The sequence below is a fragment of the Petromyzon marinus genome, chromosome 13 (genome assembly GCF_048934315.1).
Source record: "Petromyzon marinus isolate PM22_M1 ecotype Great Lakes invasive population chromosome 13, UKy_Petmar_22M1.pri1.0, whole genome shotgun sequence".
NCBI classification, from domain to species: Eukaryota; Metazoa; Chordata; class Hyperoartia; order Petromyzontiformes; family Petromyzontidae; genus Petromyzon; species Petromyzon marinus.
In genome coordinates this window covers 14971415-14993718 of record NC_133679.1, presented here as the reverse complement: position 1 = coordinate 14993718, position 22304 = coordinate 14971415, and the positions used below count along the sequence as shown (strand labels likewise).

The following is a 22304-nucleotide window of genomic DNA, read 5'->3' as shown; positions in this document are numbered from 1 at the left end:
GGTTGCTTTTGAAAAACAAGTTAATACCTCAGTGGGCTTTGTCTGGTAGTATGGGGATGTTCTAGTTTGTATGCGTGTGGGTCATTTGTTTAACTTTCTTATACTTTGCACTCCTATCGTGTTTTTGTACTGTTTCTTGTCACGTTTTTACCCACCCCGACTGGACATCTGTGAAAAAGAGCTTTATAGCTCTTCGGATTCCTCCAGTATTCATAAATATTACGATTCTGAGAAACACGGTGGCAAAAACAAATGAACAAACAACGAAGAGTGTGCAAATACACGTGGAGAGATGCATGCTTGGAATTACTGTACACTGAGCAGCAGAGGAGCACGTGGCTTGAATATATATGCAGGTTAATGGCATCATCATTCAAACCCTATTAAATCGTGCTTGGGCAGGAAAGTTATGGATCATGGAAGGTAGTCACGACTACTTACGGCGTGATCGGGAGGTAACGTGCTGGACAGTCGTCTGCCACTGGGATCTTTATCCTGGAGGAATCCGATGAGCTATAAAGCTCTTATTCACAGGTGTCGAGTTGGGGCACGGGGTCAGAACGTTGCAACAACAACAACAAAACAATACAAAAACACGATCGGAGCGCAAAGTAAGGCTAAGGTAAGCAAATCACGAACAATAAATTAAGTATATAGGTTAAAATTGCATGAGTGCATCAATTCCCATGCTTGGGCAAGGCAGCGAAACAGCAAAAAAAAACAGTCCCAGGCCACGTCAAGGCCACAAAGTTGCGCATTAAAATGGAGCCGTCGATACACGGGGTAAATCAGCTCGTGAGCAGGAGCGGAGCGAATTGTTACATCGCGAGAAATGGAATGTGGCTTCGGGAGGCCTCCATCCAGCCGTGAATTGGGGGCTCTGGCTGGTGAGCGATGGCTCAAGCGCGTGTCGTGGCGGAGCACGTGGGAGGGGTAACACAAACACGCCGTGACGTCACAAAGCATGTGGAGGGCAAGCGAATTAATAATCGATTATTTTTCGTGGCTGTATTAACCCGCCCGCACACTCTACACGAATCGACTTAATAATCGATTCGAACGGGGGCGCGCGCTATCCCGTGTGGGCGGGGGGGGGTGCGTAAAAGTCGATTAACTTCGCGGGTTATGCTAATGAGCTTCCTGCGGGGCGAAGTCACGTGCCGCCCCCTTGCCCAATCAGCGCACGAGACGAACCTCGCTCAGGGCTCCCGTGCATTTCCACTCCAAAAATCCCGTCCCCGACGAGCGAAGTCGAGGTAAGGAGGCGCGCACCGCTCACCCCGCTCACCCCGCTCGGCTCTCCCCTCGCGGCGCGGCAGGGGACGCCGAAGGCTACGCCTAAAGTTGGCACCGCTGGAAAACCGTGGATTCCCGGGCTCTGACCTGTCCCCCCTCGCAGACCCCCCCCCCCCACCCGCCTCGACAGACCCGCCGGGAAGAGGCCTCCTTGGGCGGTATGGGGACTAGGCAAGGGGGAGGCTAATCGGGGATATCCGGGCCAAGCCCTCGGTGTTCACAACAATGGAGACGCAGGCGAGGTTGCGGGGTGGCGACTGAGATCGCGCGGCCTTCTCAAGGTGGGGTGGGGGGTGACACGAATGGGATCGCACATGCACAGCCCCCCGCCCCCCCTCTGCGTCACTCCACTGCTGGATGAGTTGCGGCTGTGCTAGTCCATGCTTCACCACGCGGCGCCACTGCGGGTTGGCGAAAGGAGCAGGGGCACGGAGGTGCAGCGCAACAACACATGGACGTAGTTGCACTGCCCACCGCGTAGACCTACGGCAGCGGCAGGCTACGGCAGGCTACGGCAGCGGCAGGCTACGGCAGCGGCAGATCCGAGCAGTGAAGAGGCGACCCCGCACCCACGTTCGGGGTTTGGGGGGGGGGCATCGCCGCCACGTGAAAAGCCAAAAAGTGACCCGGCTTTTGTGCTGCGGCTTTGGCAGGAATGCGCAAAGCAGAAATAACAGCAGTAGCAGCAGCAACTTCGCACGTTTCACGTCAATAACCATGTGACATTAAACAGGATCTAATAGGCGACGTTTCGGGCAACGGCCCTTTATGTGTGTGCGTCCCCCTCCCCCATTGTAAGGCCGCAGTGTGCCTTGACTAATGACTTGGTCTTGTGAGCGCCATGCGGATGGCGCACTGAGTTTCCCCGAGGTGCTTGGAACTGGCGCGAATCGCGTTTGAATTCGTTTCCTTTGGATGGGCATAGCGCTGCCCCTGGGTTTAATAGAAATCGCACTTAGAACGGCGGTGTCAGCGTTGTTATCTGAGACGCAAATACATCGTGGGTTGCATCTCGGTCTCGAGCATCTGGGTTTCGAACGAACGACGTCCATTTCGTCCAAACGACGACGGGTGACCCCGTGCCCCCCTACTGGACGTCTGCGAAAGAGCTTCGTACCTCTACGGATTTCTCTGGGAATAAATTAACATTCTGATTTCTGAAATTGGAAACACGGAGCAGGCGCAGGCCAGCAGGAGAACGCTGCCGTCTCCCACCCCAACCGCATCAGAGCATCGCCAGGGTGATGCTCACTTCTCCTTCAATAAGTGTGGAAAATGAAAGGCAAGCCACGGTGGTGTGATTGTGGCCATGCAATCTAACTGTGGACCGCACAGTAAACCGCAGTAGTCTGCGCTCCTTAAATGGAGGAATAGAAACACTTAAGAAATTCTCTCCCGAAGCCCTGTTGTGGCCAGCAGACCTCGACATTAGCCGATGAACAAGTTGCCACGGGCAATAATGTAATAGAATGATTGAACGACAGTGATAATATAATTGATCCCCTAGGTCTGCCCTGCGTAGGATTTGGTTCTCCTTCGTCGCCTTTGGTTGTGCTGTGTGGCATGGAGATGTCGGGGTATCACAGAGTCGCGTTGCCCCCATCCCGGGTCTCACGGCCGCTCTCCCCGCCTCTGCCCCCCCCCCCCCCCACAGAACAGCATGCCCAAGTCCCGTGAATTCGTGGAGTCCAGCGACTCGGACAGCGACTCCGACGTGCAGGTGAGTCTCCACTCAGGCCACCACGTTTCTGGGAGGCTCCACTGGACACGATGAGCTGACGGCCACCGCCTTGCGGACCCGTCAGTCGCACCTACTTTTAAATATCCACGCCCACTCAACCGCTAGCCCGGCTACACACGGAGTAGCCTCCCTATTGGCTGTAATATTGACCCCACCACCTGCTCGGGTAGCCCCGTTCTTTGCCGGTATCGTGAGTCAATACGGGAAGCTAGATAATATTCAGGACTTGGGCCTACCAGACTGACTGCTTTGTCTCATCCACACACCTCAGCCACCATACTGCAGGTCACAATACTTCGTTTCTGCTTCTGTATGCTCTTACCATAATAACCTTGCGCAATTTCAATAAACGCGTTAAGTCTTATCTATTACAACTTTTATCGTACTGTTTGTTTCTGGCCGTTGGACGTTTTGGGCCTTGGACTTTTTCAACTCGTGTTTGAATAAAAAAAATTAAATTCAGATTTTCACAAACCTTTGGGACACTAGGACTGCCCTTTCTGAGACCAACGGGTCCATCTCGGCCTGGCCAGGATGTCCGGTGGCCCTAGCCTCCATGTGGTGAGAGCTGCTCCTCCACGGCCACCACGCAGCCCATGTCGCCCACGCGTCATAATGCACCGCCGTGCTGACCGCGACGAGGAAGGCGGGAGTCGCGTGTTTTTTCCGATCCGTTGCGACCAAGGCCTCACCGCGCTAACCACAGCAGGGGGGGACTGCGCTGGGGTCTGGGGGTGGGGTTCACGTTCCTAAGTTTTTGAAGGCTCCTGCCAGCCTCGGCAATTACGACGCCAAGATGAATAGCCGGGCGGTGGTGGCTACGCATGCCGCTGATGATAATAATAATGTTTATTTTATAAAGCGCCTTTCATAACGAATATTTCAAGCGCTGTACGTAAAAACCTACGTATATAAACTACGTGCCCAAGTATAGATACAATCCAATTAAAATACAGGAAACGCTCATAATAGTAACAATTATGCTTGCAATGTAGTAAAAATAAAAAAAATTGGATAAAAGCCAGAAATAATGGAGAGGAGTAGCCTGGTCCAGGGAGCACCCATCGCCATGGCGATGCAGAAGGTCGCGAGATCATTCGGTGCCTTAAAGGTTCGTCGCGTCATCTTAAATTAGACTCTGAAATGCACTGGGTGTCAGTGCAGCAAAGATGCCAAAAGAGGTGAAGTATGGTCAAATCTCTTAGATCTAATCAAGACCCGGGCAGCTGAGTTCTGCCACATACCGCAGATTTTTAAAAACATTCTTAGGTATGCCATCGAGCAAAGCATTGCAGTAGTCGAGTCGAGAGAAGATGAGGGAACGCATTCGCTTCTCTGCACCAGCTACGAAAGGGCACGAGCGTGTATACAGAATTCCCTCATTATTCGCGAGGGACACATTCCAGAGATGCTCGTGAATCGAACATTTTGCGGATGATGATATTTGCCTACGAACACCTATATTCCTCATGAATTACCTTAAATATGTACATCAACGCTTAATTACATGAACAATATGTTAACACATCTATTCATCTCATCAATTGATCTCTCATCACTTTATCTTATCTGCCGCGTAGAGTTCCCAATGCGATTCGCGGATAGTCAAAGTCGTGGCTATCAAGTTCGTGAATAACGACTAAATACTGTACGAGCAGTGGTGCTAAGGTGAAAGAATGGCACCTTTACAACGTTACGATCCAGCACTGCGCAGGCAGGAAGAGTTTGTGGATCACACACATCTTGTGACTTTCTCCCCGTGGAGACGAGCCGTGGTCCCCGTCAGACAATCTCTGCCCCTTTTTCTGCTCTGAAGAGGGGCCATTACCTGAAACGTTGGCCTGTTATATACATTTGTCTGTTTTAGGCAGTGTTAATATCGAATGTTGTAAGTTTATATTTTTGTACTTATATTCAATTATTTTTTTTATCCCAATGATGCCGTGTCGTGCCAAGAAAGGAACGGTCCGTTGGGAGCACTCCCACATTAAACTGCAACCCGCTTAAACGGATACCGCAGAGCTACCTCCGAGATTCCTTCAAGTGACCTCTGGTCCAGACAGCAGAGGGCAGCGATTCCTACCCGCCCTTCCACAGAGAGTAATGTTCATTGGACGACAGCCAATTTGACATTTCTTTATCTCATAGCGGGATAATTTAACCAATGACGGGTGCCTTGTGCAGTCATCGGTGACCGGGCCGAAATGCTGGCGAGTGCGATGTTGTGTTAATGTGAAAGACCCAACGAATAAGATTCCTGGGTATGATCTTCCACTGTACAAACCATGGCAGATGCGGATACCTGCTGCACAAATATTAAATGTAAAACCCTCCAGTGTGCGACTGTGGTCATCCAGAACAGACCGTAAACGTATAACGACACAATGCCCAATCCACAAATAGGAGACGTCACAGCGATAGCCACTCCGCTGCTCCCGACGCGGTTGTCTGGCTTGACCACCTGAATGTGAAATTGTAGTTATTGCTCTGCATCTACTTCAGCAGCCAAACGAAATAAGAAGATTGATACCATCAGCATCAACACCACTTTAGTATTTATTGGCACATCATCATTCTCAATCAAATGCTGGATGAATGCTGCTCCATCCCGATCGCACATCTTGTCACCGCTGTTACCTCTTCATCGGTGCCACCGACAGCGCAGTCTGTGTCTCTCCCTCGCCCCCCGCGGCCACGCAGACGAAGAGATCGAAGAAGGAGAAGGTTTCTTCGAAGCCCGCGAAGAAAGCGCGCACGGAGGCGAGCACCTCCAAGCCGGCGGCGCGTGCCCAGGAGTCTGAAAGTGACAACAACATGTTCCAGGTGCGGTGACACCTCGCTCGTAGATTCCCCTCCACCCCACCTCACCTGCCGAGGATTCGGTCTCCCCAGACTCTCATCTGAACTGTGTGAAACACGCTCGTTTGGCCGCTCACTCCACCATGATATCACCCACGCTCACCCATTCACCCACACATTCGCCCACACGCTCGCTCACTTGCCTGTTCACTTGCCCACTCGCTTCCCCCATTCACCATACCGGAAGTCACATAATTTTTCTATTTCTTCACTCGCACTGCTCCACTTTGGATTTCCCTCCCATTGTCTCTCCCCCCCTCCCCCAAGTTCTTGCAATAACCTTGCTCAATTTAAGAAATGTCTTACACTCTTATCTATTATAACTTCGATAGTGCTGTTTGTTGCTGGCACATTTGTGCCTTTCTCGGCCTGCGCTCGGCAACTGTGTAACAATATACAGACAATAGCAATGCACCAACACGTCACGCACCAACACACAAGCATACACGCATCGTAGCGCGGCCGTGACGCGGTTGTTCGGCGGCAGTGCTTGCCGCTCGCGCGGCTGTGGCGATGGGGTGGTGGTGGCGGTTGCGGTTGTGTGTGCCTGTGCCCGCCTGCCCGCCGCAGCTGTCCAAGATGCGGTACGTGAGCGTGCGCGAGTTCAAGGGCAAGGTGCTCGTCGACGTGCGCGAGTACTACGACAAGGACGGGGACATGAAGCCCACCAAGAAAGGTGCCCCCCCCCCACCACACACGCAGGTCGAGCAACTTCTGATGACAAAACGCAACACAGTTGGCACGGTTGGCTGCGTACGGCGCGAAAGAAGTTCAACATGCATACATACACATACAAACACGCCTTCAAATAATACTCTTATATAAGTGCACAACTTTATCTGTGATGAACGCTGCACTTTCCGTCGTTTTCATGCAGGGGGCGCTGCAAACATACGCGCCCCCTGCATGAACGACGGAGGTGCAGGGACAGACGTTCGATTACGTTGGCATCGATCTGCAGACGGCGGTCTTCTCGCACGGCCAGCAGCTCGATGTCGCCTTAGCTCGATCCCGCAATTTCCAAAAAGGTGAAAGTCCGCATCGAACCTAGCCCCCAGCAAGGCCATCTACTTAACGACGAGAGAAAATTCACACGAAATGTCCTTTTCAATGAAGTCTTCCGGATGTAAAATGATACAAGCTTTTAATGAAGAAATAAAATTATCTAATTCAAAACATAATCCAATTCAAAGATGTTTAATTTAAAAACTTCATAACGGAGCATCGGGTAGGTTGCGTGAATACGTCGTTCGTGTGCAATTTTTTTGTTGTGACTTTCCTGGCAGAAGGCTGTACATGGTTGTTCGGGGGCGCTCCCGAACAACCCCTAGGTACATGTATAATAGGCAACATTTCTGTCAGCCCTTCTTCATCGCACATTAAGAGAAGGGCCATTACCCCAAACGTCGCATTTTATGTATAAGTATGTATTTGAAGCCACCGTTATTGACGAATGTGGTGTTTTTATGTTAACCGTGCTTGTGCACCACCGCCAGCGCAGCATCACTGAGGGCTGACGAGGTCAGGCTGGGTCCGTAGGTGGTGCCAATGACGATAAAACCACTTCTATTGGGCTATCATTTGTGGCCAGGTCTCATCTGAAAAAAAGCTACATAGCTGAAGTGGGTCTGACCTGATAAAATCATTTTATCTTACTGCTGGTGCTCCGTGCCAGTTGGTGCCGGTGGTTGTGTTGGTGGTCCTACAAATGTTGCTGGCAGTCGTGTTGGTGGTGCTACTGGTCATGTGAGTGGTGTTGAAGTGGGGTTGCTGGGGGCTGTGTTGGTGGTGGGTTTTACTGGCAGTCGTGTTGGTGGTGCTACTGGTTATGTGAGTGGTGTTGAAGTGGGGTTGATGGGGGCTGTGTTGGGTGTTACTGGTAGTCGTCTTGGTGGTGCTTCTGGTCACGAGTGGTCTTCCTGGTGGTGGTCACGCTGGCGGTGCTGGCGGTTGTGCGAGCGCGGCGGGAGTGTCTCACTCAGCACTCCACTCTCTGTACACAGGGATTTCTCTCGCCGTGGACCAGTGGGCACGGCTCAAGGAGCTCATGCCCGACATCGACGCAGCCGTCAAGAAGATGTGAGGGCCGGTATTCTCCGCTCATCGTCTCCGTCGTCGAGGGCCTCCACCCAGACGCCTGCAAAGTTTTAATCCGAGCGGGGGCTCTTCTGTTTGTGACCAACGGGGGCATGGGGCTTTTTTTTTACATGAATAAAGTTGGCGTTTAGCTGCGTGCACGCACATGTAGCTGCGTGCACGCATGTGTAGTTGTGTGTGCGCGTGTGTGTATAGTTGTGTGTGTGTAGTTGTGCGTGTGTGTGTAGTTGTGCGTGTGTGCATCATCTTTCTGGTCAAGGCAGATGCGCTCCACTCGTGAGTTCCCAAAGTCGTTATTTCCGTCGTGTTTTTCATGTTGCCGTTGTTTCCCGCCGTACCCCACCGCCACCCCCCCACCACGAGATTTTGTACCGGGAGGAGGAGAAGGGGCCCGGCGCTGCCGCCGCCACGCCTCGTCGTGCGCTGCAGCGCTCCCGCCCATCGCGAGTGCCACGTGGCTGCGGCGGTGACGGAATTTCAGTTTCAATAAAAAGGGCCGGGCACACACCTCGTCGTCGCGTCGTTTTATTCGCTGGTCACGGCAAAGTCGCCCACCCGCACCTCCGATGAGCGCGGGGTTGGCTACGTACGGCGCGAAAGGAGTTCACGTACGTACGCCCGGCGAACATCTGCACAGTTAAAAGGAAAAGTATATAATGGGTGATGGTCCTTCATAGCGCAAGATGGGTCATTGAAACGCCGCCCATTGTATCTCCTTTTACTCCAAGGTTCTCAACTTTCCATTCCATAACACACAAGGTGTTGGCCAAACATCGCAATGCTGAAAAATCACCTTCAAATTACTACATTGGGGTCACTCACGTTGGCAGCCGCCCTCTAATGAAGAAACTTGGCTGGTCCCTCCTGAGACTCGTCAGGGCTTTCCTGGGTGACCAAGCGTAGGAATGGTGAACACTCCCACTGCGTGTGGAGCTGACGTCACCCATAGGGGTACCTCAGTGTTGCGATGTTAACTCACCTAATATACAGGTTGTGGGATCGATCCCAGCCCTGACGCCTGCTGTATATTTAGAGTTTGCATGTTCTCTCCGTGATCGCGTGGATTTTGATGTACATTTAGAAACATGCATTTAGAGTATTTGGCTGCTATACATTTTCACTTCGTTGAGCTATCGTTTGTGGCCAGGTTGCTTCTCAAAAAGAGCTATACAGTAAACCCCCTCTATTCGCAATCAGTGTGTTCTTGAAAACGCTCGCGAATGCAGAAACCTTGTTCCAATGGGAAAAATGGGTTTGGGTTCCTAATACGAGTGAACATCGGGGGGGAAATTGTGAATAACAATGTTTCCATCACCTTTGATGATTTGAATACTATGGAGGTGGTGATGGTGAGGAATGCAGGAGGGAGAAGCAGGTGTTTGATAACAACTCTGCACAGCTGTTGTCATTCTAGCACTCTGGGCAGTGCTGCCCCGCAACACTTTCACCGAATGCCTTCGCGTTCCTTTTAATGGACCTCGCAGTCGACTCGTTTCTTCCAAAATGTATCGGCGAGTCCACTAAGTATGTAGAAAGTTAAAATGCACAACAGCGAGTTCAGAGCGGGTTTCCTGCCAGACTGAGAACAAAGCGGGCAGCCGAGGGGGCGCGCCCAATCTTCGTAGCAGACAGTTTCAATGTTACAACGTTCTGCACGCAACCTCCCCCGTGTCGGTGGTCTGGCACTACGTTCACTCGCGAATACTCGAGCCCGGTGTGTCGTGAATAGGGAATGAGTACACATTTGAACGTATTGGCGGTACACCGGTGCGCGCTATAGACAAATAAAAGGAACATTTTTTGCAATAATTTACTTTATTTTCCTGCAATTCACAACCCCGGTCAGAAAATCTTGCGAGGTGGTGCATCAAAATCAGTTCTCGTGATGTCGAAGCAGTCAGAAGATTAATGTTATGGGTAGCTGAACAGGAAACTTCACAGTGATGATGGTAGGCTCTGTGTTTTAACTCGTGTCCAAGACAGATTTGACCTGTGCTCAAGACTTGGTCGGACGGTTAGGGTTATATTGGAAAACCTTGTCCTTAAATAGCATTTGCTTGTTCACAAAATATTAATATTGTTGCCATGACAACAACCCTAACCTAACCCTAATGACCCCAACGTTCTGCTTGTCGTCCTATCCATCCGCAGTTCCAGACGACGAAGATGATGCACCAGGTCCCACCTCAGGCTCGTGACCCAAAGCAAGAAAGCTGCTGCTGTTGTTGCTGCTGCTGCTCCAGGCGCTCGCCCTCCCGGTTCGCCCGAAAAATTGCGTACCCTGGACCCAAATCAACGGTCAACATTTACCTTTTCAGCGAGTCTCAGTCGACTGCATAAACATTTGAATCACGCTAAACTTGGCGACGGGGTCTTAAAAGACTGAAACAGATTTGCTGGTTCAAATTTAGATGTCAGGCTTTTACGAGGACCAGTGTGTTATGTTGCACCAGTATACCACCAATACGTCCATAGTAGTAACTCGCGAATATGCGCAACTTGCAAATCCAGAACTCGCGCATGGCGATGGTTTAGTAGGTCTTACCTAGTCAAATAAAAAGTTACGTTGTAAGCTCGGATTGCCCGTCATCACGCCATGAATCATCACGACGCCCTTCGTGTCAAGCCACCCATCATCACGCCGGCCAATCACGACTCGGCGCCTGCGGTCACGGCGTCCATCATCCCAGCACGTGCCGAGCGTAGAGCGCCTCGTAGCGCGCGACCTGCTGCGCCGTGAGCGAGGGCGGGATGAGCCGCAGGGCACGCAGGAAGTGCTCCTGCCGCACGCGCTCCACGTCCACACCCCCGTCCGCCATGGCCAGCAGCGCCGCCTGCACGGCGGGGGGGGGGGGTGCAGGAAGAGAGACAGATTTCGGCGACCGCCAGATCGGACCGGACCCGTCGTGCCGACGGTCTCCGTGGCCCTCCCCTCTCGTGATTGGCGCGTCTCCTTGCTGCGTTTCAAGAGTCCGTTCCATTGTTTAACGTTGCGGCGTTAGCTAGCACCTCTAGTGGCTGCAGGGGTCACGCGATTTCCGTTACGCGCGGCACACAAATCGCCAGCCCGTTCTAGCGCAGTGGTTAACGCAACGGCCAAGTTCCGCTCCCAGACACGGCTGACATCGGTGGCAAGCCGTGTCCGGACCTGTCCTAGGCCTCTCCGAGGTCAACTCGGCCTTCAATGAGTACCTGCTGAAGTGCGTATAAAAAAATATATCAGCAGTGGAAAGACAAAGGTGGCCAGGCGTGGTGGTTGCCACACCACCAGCCTGTGCACTTACTGGGCACCCATTTGCGTGTGTGGGTGTGAACGCGCGTGTGTGGGTGCGTGTGAACGTGCGTGTGTGGGTGCGTTTGAACGTGCGTGTGTGGGTGTGAACGTGCGTGTGTGTGTGTGAACGTGCGTGTGTGTGTGAACGTGCGTGTGTGTGTGTGTGAACGTGCGTGTGTGGGTGTGAACGTGCGTGTGTGGGTGTGAACGTGCGTGTGAACGTGCGTGTGTGCGTGTGAACGTGCGTGTGTACGTGCGTGTGTGCGTGTGAACGTGCGTGTGTGCGTGTGTGTGTGAACGTGCGTGTGTGCGTGTAAACGTGCGTGTGTGCGTGTAAACGTGCGTGTGTGCGTGTGAACGTGCGTGTGTGCATGTGAACGTGCGTGTGAACGTGCGTGTGTGCGTGTGAACGTGTGTGTGTGCGTGTGAACGTGCGTGTGAACGTCCGTGTGAATGTACGTGTGTGAACGGGCGTGTGTGCGTGTGAACGTGCGTGTGTGCGTGTGAACGTGCGTGTGTAGGTGTGAACGTGCATGTGAACGTGCGTGTGTGTGTGTGAACGGGCGTGTGTGCGTGTGAACGTGCGTGTGTGCGTGTGAACGTGCGTGTGTAGGTGTGAACGTGCATGTGAACGTGCGTGTGTGTGTGTGAACGTGCGTGTGAACGTGCGTGTGAACGTGCGTGTGTGCGTGTGAACGTGCGTGTGTGCGTGTGAACGTGCGTGTGTAGGTGTGAACGTGCATGTGAACGTGCGTGTGTGTGTGTGAACGTGCGTGTGAACGTGCGTGTGAACGTGCGTGTGTGCGTGTGAACGTGCGTGTGTGCGTGTGAACGTGCGTGTGTGTGTGTGAACGTGCGTGTGAACGTGCGTGTGAACGTGCGTGTGTGTGTGTGAACGTGCGTGTGTGTGAACGTGCGTGTGTAGGTGTGAACGTGCGTGTGTAGGTGTGAACGTGCGTGTGAACGTGCGTGTGTGTGTGTGAACGTGCGTGTGTGCGTGTGAACGTGCGCGCGTGTGAACGTGCGTGTGTGCGTGTGAACGTGCGTGTGAACGTGCGTGTGTGCGTGTGAACGTGCGTGTGTGGGTGTAAACGTGCATGTGAACGTGCGTGTGTGTGTGTGAACGTGTGTGTTAATGTGCGTGTGAACGTGCGCGCGTTACCTCGCTGCACACCCCCTTGAGGTCGGCGCCCGTGTACATGTGGGTCGCGTCGGCGAGCTCCGCCAGGGAGACGTCCTCCGCCAAGGGGACCAGCGCCAGTTGCAGCTGCAAGATAGCGAGACGCGTCTGTGGGCAGGGGGCGGAGGGAGGAGCTCATCGTGAGGCCGCCCGGAATGGATGTACGCTTAGAACGAGGTGTTGTTCAAGATTCCATAACATCTTTGCTCTAAGCCCCGTACGCAACGTGTCATTCCAATTGCACGGATTGAATGTTTTATTGTAGAATCACAATTTACGTTCGGGGGACCTCTGTTTGAAAAAACTCCTCTAAAAGAAATAAAGTTTCCATTCATCGACGAAACTCGCGCCACGATTGTCTGAATGGGGTCCCGGGGTCGCTGGGGCAACAGGTTCAACATGGCTGAATCTCTCGCGCAAACCGAGGTACGGAAATGTCGATCAGAGAGCTAGCTTAATCTGTCTCTACACGCATCTCACACTCGTTCCCCGTTCACGTTATCAACATCTCTATTCTTGCCTTCAGCGACTTCTCAACAATGCCAACGTAATTGTTTATTTATTCATCAGCCAAAAAGGGGCCTTCCAATGAACGCCCAAATCTCCTGGCTGGCCTCCCTGGGCCGGGCCAACCAGGCGAGGGGGCCTGGCCTTGCAGTCTCTAGGCTGGCGCGTGTTTGGACTGGGGCCGTGGCCGTCCGTGTGACGCGGCCGCTCGTGGCCGGGCCGCTCGTGGCCGGGCCGCTCGTGGCCGGGCCGCTCGTGGCCGGGCCGCTCGTGGCCGGGCCGCGCGGCACTGGAAGCTAGCAGGCGGGCACCGCTTCACCTTGGCGTCGGGCGGCGGAACGAAGATGACGCTGTCCAGCCGGCCCGGACGCACCAGCGCCTCGTCCAGCACCTCGGGCCGATTGGTCGCCGCGACGACCAGCACGTGCTCGTTCGACAGCTGGGGAGTGTAATGTGTGTATGTTGAACTTCATTCACACCGTACATAGCCAACCGTGCTAATAGGAGGCATGGCGGAAGGACAACAAACTAAACACAAAAAGCAGTTCTCAAGACGTAAGTTTTCAAGCTGTATTTAAAAGTGCTTGGCTCAAGCGGCTTCCGAATATTTGAAGAAAGTTCTTTCAGATGTGCTTCAGACGGCCACAGAAGCGCATCTGAAAGCACGCGATGCACTGACCGTCTCTATTCGATGGTAAGCCAAAATCCACTGCGAGGATGACCGGAGTTCACGTGATGATGGTTTATGTTCCTTGATAAGATCAGCAGCAATGTATTGTGGTTCATTTGTGACAAGCACCGTGTGTAATGAGTGCGACCTCATTAACGCATTCGTTCAGCAACCGGAAGTCAATGCCGCTGGGCGAGCACCGGACAGACACGGTCGGATCTTGCAGTGCCCCTCAAGGCACGTGCCAAAGACTTTTATACACGCTGCAGCTTTCTAATGTTATTTGCCAGACGTCCTGTAGTGAGTTGCAATAATGGAGCCTTGTCGATACTGTGCCACCGTGTTGGCTTTGTCACGACTCAATAGTAACCCAATGTGTTGTTGAGCCCTGAGATGAAAATTGTAAGGCCTGACTCGAATCGCAGGACCTGGCTATATTAACCGGAGCAGCCATTGTGCTCCAACGGCAAACCTACGGGACGAGCAGCGAGCGTGCGACCGCTCGGCCGCGTCGGTGATGCTCCAGCGCCGCGAGCCGCTCGGCCAAGGGACCGCAGCCGGCGACGACGCCGCCTCGCGCTCGCTCGCTCGCTCGCTCGCTCACCTCCTCCTCCTCGCCGTCCACTCCCCCGCCCCCCCTCCTTTCGCCGGCGTCGACCCCGACGCCGTCCATCTCGCAGAGTAGCGTGGCGAGGGCGCGCTGCGCCACCCCGGCGGTGCGACCCCGCGACCCCAACAGCGCATCCACCTCGTCCAGGAAGAGCAGGCACGGGGCGGCAGCCCGCGCACGACGGAACACCTGGGGTGGAGCATGGCGGCGAGGGTCGGGGGTTGGTGGTGAGTGTGGCGGGAAAGGTGAGAGCGGCGATGATCAAAATGGCGATCACGGTGTTGAGAGCGATGGTGAAAGCGACGGTGAGAGCAATGGTGAGAGCAATGGTGAGTGTGGCAGTGAGGGCGGTGGCGAGAGCGATGGTGAGAGCAATGGTGTGGCAGTGAGAGCGGTGGTGAGAGCAATGGTGAGAGCAATGGTGAGTGTGGCAGTGAGAGCGGTGGTGAGGGCAATGGTGAGAGCAATGGTGAGTGTGGCAGTGAGGGCGGTGGCGAGAGCGATGGTGAGAGCGTTGGCGAGCCACGGTGGTGCTCGCGGTGGCGTGCCCGCACTGGGAGTCGAACCTGCGCGAGGTTTCTCTCGGTGTCGCCCACGTATGGCGACATCACCTGGGCGCCTGACACGCTGAGAAAGGAGACGCTGGCGCGCGCCGCCACCGCCCGCACCAACGAGGTCTTTGCGCAGCCAGGCGGCCCGTAGAGAAGTGCGCCTCGCGGCAGGCGGGCGCCCAGACGCAGCAGCGCCGCAGGGTGCAGCAAGGGCCACTCCACGCACTGTGGAGGAGCAGCAGCGGCATCAGCAGCAGCAGCGCAAGACGCCATCATCATCAGCATCACAGAGCCAACGTCGTCGCAGAATTTCGCGATGTACAAAACGTCGTCGCGCGTCCAACACCCGTCGCACGACCTGTCCAACGTCGCCGCCGCCAACGCATCACGTGGCGTTGCCACACGACGTCACCCACCAATGTGTAATACAGAGGTCACGTGGCAATCACGGTGCCACACGACGTCGCGCTACTGTGACATTTGCACGTCGCGTGGCCACATCCTCACGCGAAATCACAGATCACAAACGTCGCGAGTGGCTTGAGACTTTTAAAATCGAGGAGTCGCGACGCGCGCCCAGCTCCGGTGCCGCCAACCACGCCGAGTTTGTCATGAGATCGAGCGGGCGACCATGTCGTCGTGTTTACGTCGCTGGAGCGACAAGTCTAGCAAATGTCTGGGGCGTATACAAGATGCAAAATCAGGAGCGATTCCTGGTCTGTGCTACGCACCCTGCAATAGTTCCGCTACTCGAAACACTCGGTAAGCTGCCTCGCGACATTTTTGTTGGCTTTAGACGGACAAATCGTTTTTTCACGGCTGAGCTGCTGCTGCTGTGCAGCTCTCTGCTGTGTATTCTGGTCATGCTGCATTCTGTTCGACATGACGGCCGACGTTTCGCTGCAGATGCTGGGAGCTTCTTCACGAAAGAAGGTCCCGGCATGCGGAGCGAACCAAATGCATACTGGAGAGATTTTGAGCTCCATCCCGCGACGTTCAGCACCTTGGTGAGGCTCGTTTTGGCGACTCCCCCGCTCTAAGGGGTGAGGAGTGAGTCACCCTTCCTGGCATACCCCCCACGCGGGAGACCGTGACTCTGGAGGAGGGGAGACATCACCTGCAGCAGGCGGCGCTTGACGTCATCCAGCCCCACGATGCGGTCCCAGCCTCCGGCCCCACCGCTCTCCACGGCCGGCACGGCGGCGTCGCACCGCGTGGCGGTCGGCCGCACCAAGGGCAGCGCGCTGCGAAAGTCGCTCATCTCCACGCGCACGGCCGGCAGCGCCCGCCAGGTCAGCTCGTCGCTCCGCTGCGGATCCTCCCCCTCCGCTCCATCCGCCTCCTCCCGTCCCTCTCTCCGCTCGTCCGCCAGCTCCACCGGGTTCGCCGCCGCCGCCGCCGCGCGCTCTCCGCCCGCAGCTCGCCCGTTCGGCCCCCCGTCGCGCCCGGGCACCCCCGGCGGCTTGGCCCGCGGGAGCCGTCTCAGCGCGCCGACGGCCGCGTGGCGGCACAGCTCGGCGAGGTCGGCGCCCGCGTGCGCCGGCGTGAGGGCCGCGAGCTCCTGGAGGCCCACGCCCGGCGCCAGCGGCATGCCCCGCGTGAGCACCGCGAGGATGGCGACGCGCTGCCGCTCCGTGGGCACGCCAAGCACCAGCTGACACGCGCATCACCGCCACCACCATCATCAGCATCATCACCGTCATTAACGTCGTCACAATTGATAGGCCCATCACCAACAATTACGTCACAACATCACAATCAATAACAATGCAGAAATCCCCATCACCACCATCATCATGATCACCACCACCACCATCGGCACCATCGCTACCATCATAACCGTCACCACCATCGTGATCACCATCACATCCACCACCATCACCACTACTACCATCGCTGCCACGTTCGTTCATTCATCCACACAAGGGAGCACCTCGCGGTCAAATCGCCCGGGTCTCCTCAGTGCCGGGTCCAGGGCCTCTGGCCGGTTGGTGGCGGCCACCACGAGCACGGTCCCGGTCCCGGGGCCCCCTCGCTCGCCGCGGGCCCCGTCCATCAGGGTCAGCAGCTGCGCCACCACGCGCGTGTCCACCGCGCCTCCCTCCCCGCGCCGTGGGCACAGGGACTCCACCTCGTCAATGAAGAGAATGCACGGCGTCCCGGCACCTCCATCATCATCATCATCCTCATCACCACCACCACCACCGTCCTGGGCGGGAGGCGTCGCCAGCGCCAGGGCTCGCGCGAAGGCGGCGCGCAGCGCGGCCTCGGTGTCTCCGGGCCGCGGTCCCACGACGTCCGAGGCGTTGATCGCCACCATTTCGGCCCCGACCTCGTCCGCCACGGCGCGCACCAGCCGCGTCTTGCCCACGCCGGGCGGCCCCGCCAGCAGGAGTCCTCCCGGGGGGCCCCACAGGCACAGACGCCGCAGCGCGCGCGGGAACCTCGCGGGCAGCAGCAGCAACTCCCGCAGCCTCTCCGCCTCGGCGTCCAGGCCGCCCAGGGGGAAGCCGACGAGGCGGCTCCGCTGCCTCCTCTGCTTGGCCCGCAGCGCCGAGAGGAAGCGGCGCACGGGAGAGACGCGCGTCACGAAAATCTCGGTGCGACCATGCACGAGCATGGCCACGGAGCACGCGGTCTCCTCCTCCGGCTCCTCTCTTTTCACCGTCGTCTCATCCCCGGGGGGTCCCTCCTCCCCATCAGCCGGCCTGCTCTCCTCGCCCCCCTTGCCGCCCCGCTGGGCCTCGGCTTGGGCTCGCCGCACGAGCACGTAGAGCAGGGGGTGGCCGTGGCCCGCGACGCGCAGCGCGCAGCCCGGGAACACGAGCGCTCCCCGCAGCAGCTCCCGCGCCACATCGCGCAGCTCGGCCGCCCTGGGCAACGCGGAGGTGGCGGCGGCGGCCGCGGTCTCGCCGCCGACGCCGACACCCCCGGGCTCGGGAGCAGCGCACACGGCCGTGACAAAGAGGCGCTTGGCGCGGACTCGCGGGAGTGCGCGGATCCGGTGAAGGGGAATCCGCGCGGGCAGCGCTGGGTCGCGTCCTCCCACCCCCACGGCCTCTCCGCCGCCGTTGTCGTCATCGGGGTCTGCCTCGAGCAACGCGGCGAGGCTCCCGCAGCGCGCGTCCACCTCAACGTGGCCCTCTGCTAGGTCGGGCCGCGGCCACGCGGCGCACAGCAGCAGCCGCTCCTCCCCGACCGCGTCTCGGCCCAGCGAGAGGCGCAGGGGCGCGCCCAGCAGGCGGACCCCGAGCGCTCGCAGCGCCCCGGGGCCCAGGCGGCAGCGCTGACTGCTCGAGTCGCCGAGCTCCGCGGGGTGGAGGCACAGAGACGAGGGCCCCGTGAATGAGAGGCCAGCGGCTCCACGCGCCCCAGGCGGGGACTCCATGGCTCGGCCGCTTCCTCCAGGAGCCCGGGGCGCGCGAGTCTCAACTCACGATGCAGTGTTGCTGCTGTTGTTGTGTCTACTGCTGCTGTTGTTGTGTCTACTGCTGCTGTTGTTGTGTCTACTGCTGCTGCTGTTGTGTCTACTGCTGCTGTTGTGTCTACTGCTGCTGTTGTGTCTACTGCTGCTGTTGTTGTGTCTACTGCTGCTGTTGTTGTCTACTACTGCTGCTGCCGTTACTACTGCTGCTGTTGTGTCTGTCTACTGCTGCTGTTGTGTCTGTCTACTGCTGCTGTTGTGTCTACTGCTGCTGTTGTCGCTGCTGTCACATTCCCAGCAGACCATTACACCAAACACGTGGAAAACACGTGTTAAAACAAACCAATAGTAAAGTCACCTTGAGGGCACTTGCCTGGTACATCCATAAATCAGTGCTAACCTATTCCTGCCCCCGGGGCGGTTGTTCTTTATAATGCCCTCGCAACGTCATAACAGCGCGAGCCCTTTGGGGTCCTGGGCTCGCGCGGTCGCGTCGCCATGACGACGCGAGGCTGACGCCCGGCGCGCTGCCTGATTTTATTTTTGTTTTCATTTCGTTATTTCCTCTTCCTTTTATCGCATTTTTTTAAGTGGATCGGGAGGGGGGGTTGGATAAACGCCGTATAGAAAAATTCCGTGCAGAGCGGGCAAGACTCACGCCATGCCAAACGTTTCGTGTAATCGGACACCTACACAGAGAAAGCGAAGAATTCCATATCAAATGCGTGCGACGTTTCAAAAACGAACGATTGAACCTCGATTAAATGAGGTAAATTTTGCGCCGAATAATCACCGCGATTTTCAGCGGATTCTCAACGCCGTTTTTAAAAAAATAATAATTCGCGGCAAACGCGCGCCCTTTGTCGGTGCGTCGTGACGTCAAGACGCACGCGGTTGCGTCACGCCAGCGTCGTGACGTCACCGCGCGGCCCCTCGTCTCGGGGCGCGTGGGCGGAGGGGGCGTGGTCCTCATGTTCTACGTCACGAGGGGGGGGCGTGGCTGCTGAGATTGGAGGGGAGAGCGAAGGGAGAGAGCGAAGTGAGAGAGCGAAGCACGGCGAAGAGGGAGCGAAGGGAGAGCGAAGGGAGAGGCGCTCCAAGGGAGAGACGTTAATGAGGGGGGGCGAGAGAGAGGGAGGCGCACAGATAGATGCTGAAGGGAGAGACAGAAAGAGAGCGGGGAGAGAGACAAACACAAGGGAGAGCGCGGCAGCGAGAATATTATGATCTAGGGAGAGAGGGAGAGGCGAGGGGAGAGCGAGGGAGGGCGCCCATTCAAACACAATACGTCAGGGGAAGGCCGGGAGGGCAGCAGTGAGAGTGGGAGACACAGGGGGAGAGCGAGAGGGGAGAGAGCGAGAATAACACAGACAAGGAGGAGCAGGGGGAGCGCCTGAGAGCGACAGGGAGAGTGACAAACGCACACAAGGGAGAGGGGAGAGGGAGGGAGGGCGGCGGGGGCAGAGACACACGCGGGGGAGCGCAAGGGAGAGGGAGGGAGAGAGAGAGAGGGAGAAGGAGATACCGGGGAGAGCAGCAGAGAGCGTGCGAGGGAGACACAGGGAGAGCGAGCGAGGGAGAGCGGGAGACAGGGAGAGCGAGCGAGGGAGAGAAGAATCGAGAGAGGGAGACACAGGGGGGAGAGCGAGAGAGAGAGAAGGAAGGGAGAGCGGCGGTGGAGAGTGGGGGAGTCGGGCTGCCGGTGGCGAGGCCGCCTCTTCCTTCAGTCACGGAGCGCAGCGCCGACATGTCCACTCTCACGAACGGCGCGCAGCTGCATCACCAGCCGCTCGACGCCGAGCGGGACGGAGGAGGAGGAGGAGGTGGAGGAGGAGGTGGACCCAGGGACGCGCACCCGGGCGCCATGAAACTGTTCGTGGGGCAGATCCCGCGCCACCTGCACGAGCGCGACCTCGCTCCGCTCTTCGAGGAGTTCGGCCGCATCCGCGAGCTGACGGTTCTCAAGGACCGCGTCACGGGCACGCACAAAGGTGGGGACGGGGGGGGGCAGGGCAGGGGGCCTCGGCATCACCACCATCAGCACCACCATCACCGGCGGGACCACCATCGTCAACATCATCACCGTCGTCGTCATCATCATCAACGGTAGCAGCAGCAGCATTAGGAGTAGCGGTAGCATCAGCGGCAACACCACCACCAGCGTGGATAGCACCATCAGTCTCATCATCACCAGCAGCACCACCATCAACAGCACCATCACCAGCAGCACCATCGTCACCAGCAGTAGCGGCGGCGGCATCAGCACCACCACCAGCGTGGACAGCACAATCAGCCTCATCATCATCAGCATCATTATGATGGGCAGTAGCACCATCGTCATCCCTGGCAGCAACAGCGATAGCAGCAGCAGGCGGCGGCATCAGCACCACCAGTAGCGTGGACAGCACCAGCAGCATCAGCACCATCATCACCACCATCATCAGCAGCACCATCATCAGAATGGACAGCGTCATAGGTGGCATCAGCAGCATCATTGTCATGAGAAATATTCTCTCATCTTCACCATCATCGTCATCATTCGTTTCATCATACCTCGCTCATTCTCTTTATCTCTCGCCATCCACAATCCTCCCATCATCACCACAATGATGATTTGTCGCTATCCCCCATTATCCCTCATCACGGGCATCATCATCAGCAGCAGCTTCGTCAACCTAGTTATCATCAGCAGCATCGCGGAGGTCGTTTAGCATGGGCATCGCCGATAGAATAGACAATATAAGCCAGCAGCATGGATATCATCAGCATCAATATCATCAGAGTAATCATTAGGCAGGTCACTATCGTGGACATCAACACCATAATTAATATCACAAACAGCAGCATCATCATGGACATAATGAGTGTAATCATCGTAATCTTGGACATCATCATAATTCATTATGGGCATCATCGCCATCATCACAGGGATTATCAGGATGATAATGCCATTATCAATGCCACCACCATCATCATAAATCATTACGGTCACCATCAGCACGGGCATCATCAGCTGCACAGGCGACTCCCGCCACATCCGCCACCATAGCCAGAGTCCTCCATTGTCAGGAGCGTGGACTGGGCGACAGGGCTAATAAACACACACACATACACACACATCCACACACACACATCCACACACGATCCACACACGATCCACACACACACACATCTACACACAGACATACATGCACACACACACATCCACACACACGACAAGAACAACAACATCCACACGCATTCACACAGACATACAAAGACACATCCACACACACATACAGACAAAGAGACATCCACACACAAAGACACACACACATGTCCACTAGCGGGAGCAGCAGCCTGATCATATTCACAGTTGAACTCGCATTGTGTCGTTGTAAATACACGGGTAGAGAGAGGGGAGAGAGAGATTTTGAAAAACAGAACTCGTTAAATAAAAATTAAATCGCCACCGCAATCTGTTGATGTCCCCTGTTGGTGACTGGCTGGGAGAGAGAGCGGCACAGTGAGAGAGAGATGGGGGGAGCCATGGTGGCCATTGCCACACCATCACCCTCGCAATCCCTAGCCATCGTCATCACCATCATCGCCATCATCATCGCCTCGCTATTCCACACTCTCACCTCGCCGTTATGATTACGATTCTTCCTCACACCGTCTGAACATCGCAATGCTCACTCATCATCTCTGCTTCATCGTCGTCATCAACATCCCTCGCCTTCTGCCATCGTCTCTCATCATCCTGGCCAATCCGAAATCATTCCTCATCATTGTCATCATGAAGATCATTGCGATCATCATCCCAAACCATCATCATCCCGAACGACCTCTCTTCAGCGTTATTCGTCCTGTCCCCTCATGATTCCTCGTCATCGCTAATCCTCCTCCTCCATCGTCTTCATGAATTTCCATCCATTCCTCATCTTTCCACACCATTGCCATCATCATCATCATTCCCGCCAGCCCCCATTATCGCTAATCATCCATCATCAGTCCCCTATCAACCCTCAGCCATTGTCAATCATACCTCACCCCCACCCACCACCCCATCTCACACCCACCCACCACCCCATCTCACACCCACCCACCACCCCA

The 22304-nt window shown here is 56.0% G+C and overlaps 3 protein-coding genes across 10 annotated transcripts in view; 2 read left to right on the top strand and 1 right to left on the bottom strand.

The window, feature by feature from the left end:
* The first annotated feature begins 1106 nt into the window (after nucleotides 1-1106).
* On the top strand, nucleotides 1107-8500 carry SUB1 (SUB1 regulator of transcription). 3 transcript variants are annotated; one of them, XM_076066735.1, is made up of 5 exons: nucleotides 1107-1256; nucleotides 2951-3016; nucleotides 5738-5860; nucleotides 6467-6572; nucleotides 7900-8500. In XM_076066735.1, the coding sequence occupies exons 2-5, from the start codon at nucleotides 2957-2959 to the stop codon at nucleotides 7977-7979; spliced, it is 369 nt and encodes a 122-aa protein (XP_075922850.1). In that variant the 5' UTR covers nucleotides 1107-1256; nucleotides 2951-2956; the 3' UTR covers nucleotides 7980-8500. The 3 variants fall into 3 exon arrangements, with proteins under 3 accessions (XP_075922850.1, XP_032809586.2, XP_075922851.1); XM_032953695.2 differs by having other exon boundaries at nucleotides 1128-1256; nucleotides 2956-3016; XM_076066736.1 differs by lacking the exon at nucleotides 1107-1256 and adding an exon at nucleotides 1453-1577.
* A 2-nt stretch (nucleotides 8501-8502) lies between these two features.
* AFG2B (AAA ATPase AFG2B) lies at nucleotides 8503-19687 on the bottom strand. Its single transcript, XM_032953658.2, has 7 exons — nucleotides 16719-19687; nucleotides 15903-16439; nucleotides 14801-15010; nucleotides 14229-14423; nucleotides 13274-13393; nucleotides 12430-12555; nucleotides 8503-10827 (listed from the first exon to the last, which is right to left on the bottom strand). Exons 1-7 carry the CDS (start codon nucleotides 18171-18173, stop codon nucleotides 10675-10677), a joined length of 2796 nt encoding a protein of 931 aa, XP_032809549.2. The 5' UTR covers nucleotides 18174-19687; the 3' UTR covers nucleotides 8503-10674.
* Nucleotides 19688-19737: 50 nt separating this feature from the next.
* Nucleotides 19738-22304, top strand: part of LOC116942096 (CUGBP Elav-like family member 3) — a 60007-nt gene continuing 57440 nt past the window's right edge. For 2 of the 6 annotated variants that reach the window (XM_032953676.2, XM_032953679.2), the window contains exon 1: nucleotides 19739-20200. In XM_032953676.2, coding sequence (XP_032809567.2) covers nucleotides 19957-20200 — 244 coding nt within the window. In that variant the 5' untranslated portion in view covers nucleotides 19739-19956. Of the gene's footprint in view, nucleotides 20201-22304 lie in introns of all 6 variants that reach the window. The other 4 variants (XM_032953678.2, XM_032953677.2, XM_032953680.2 and 1 more) reach the window with 3 other exon arrangements.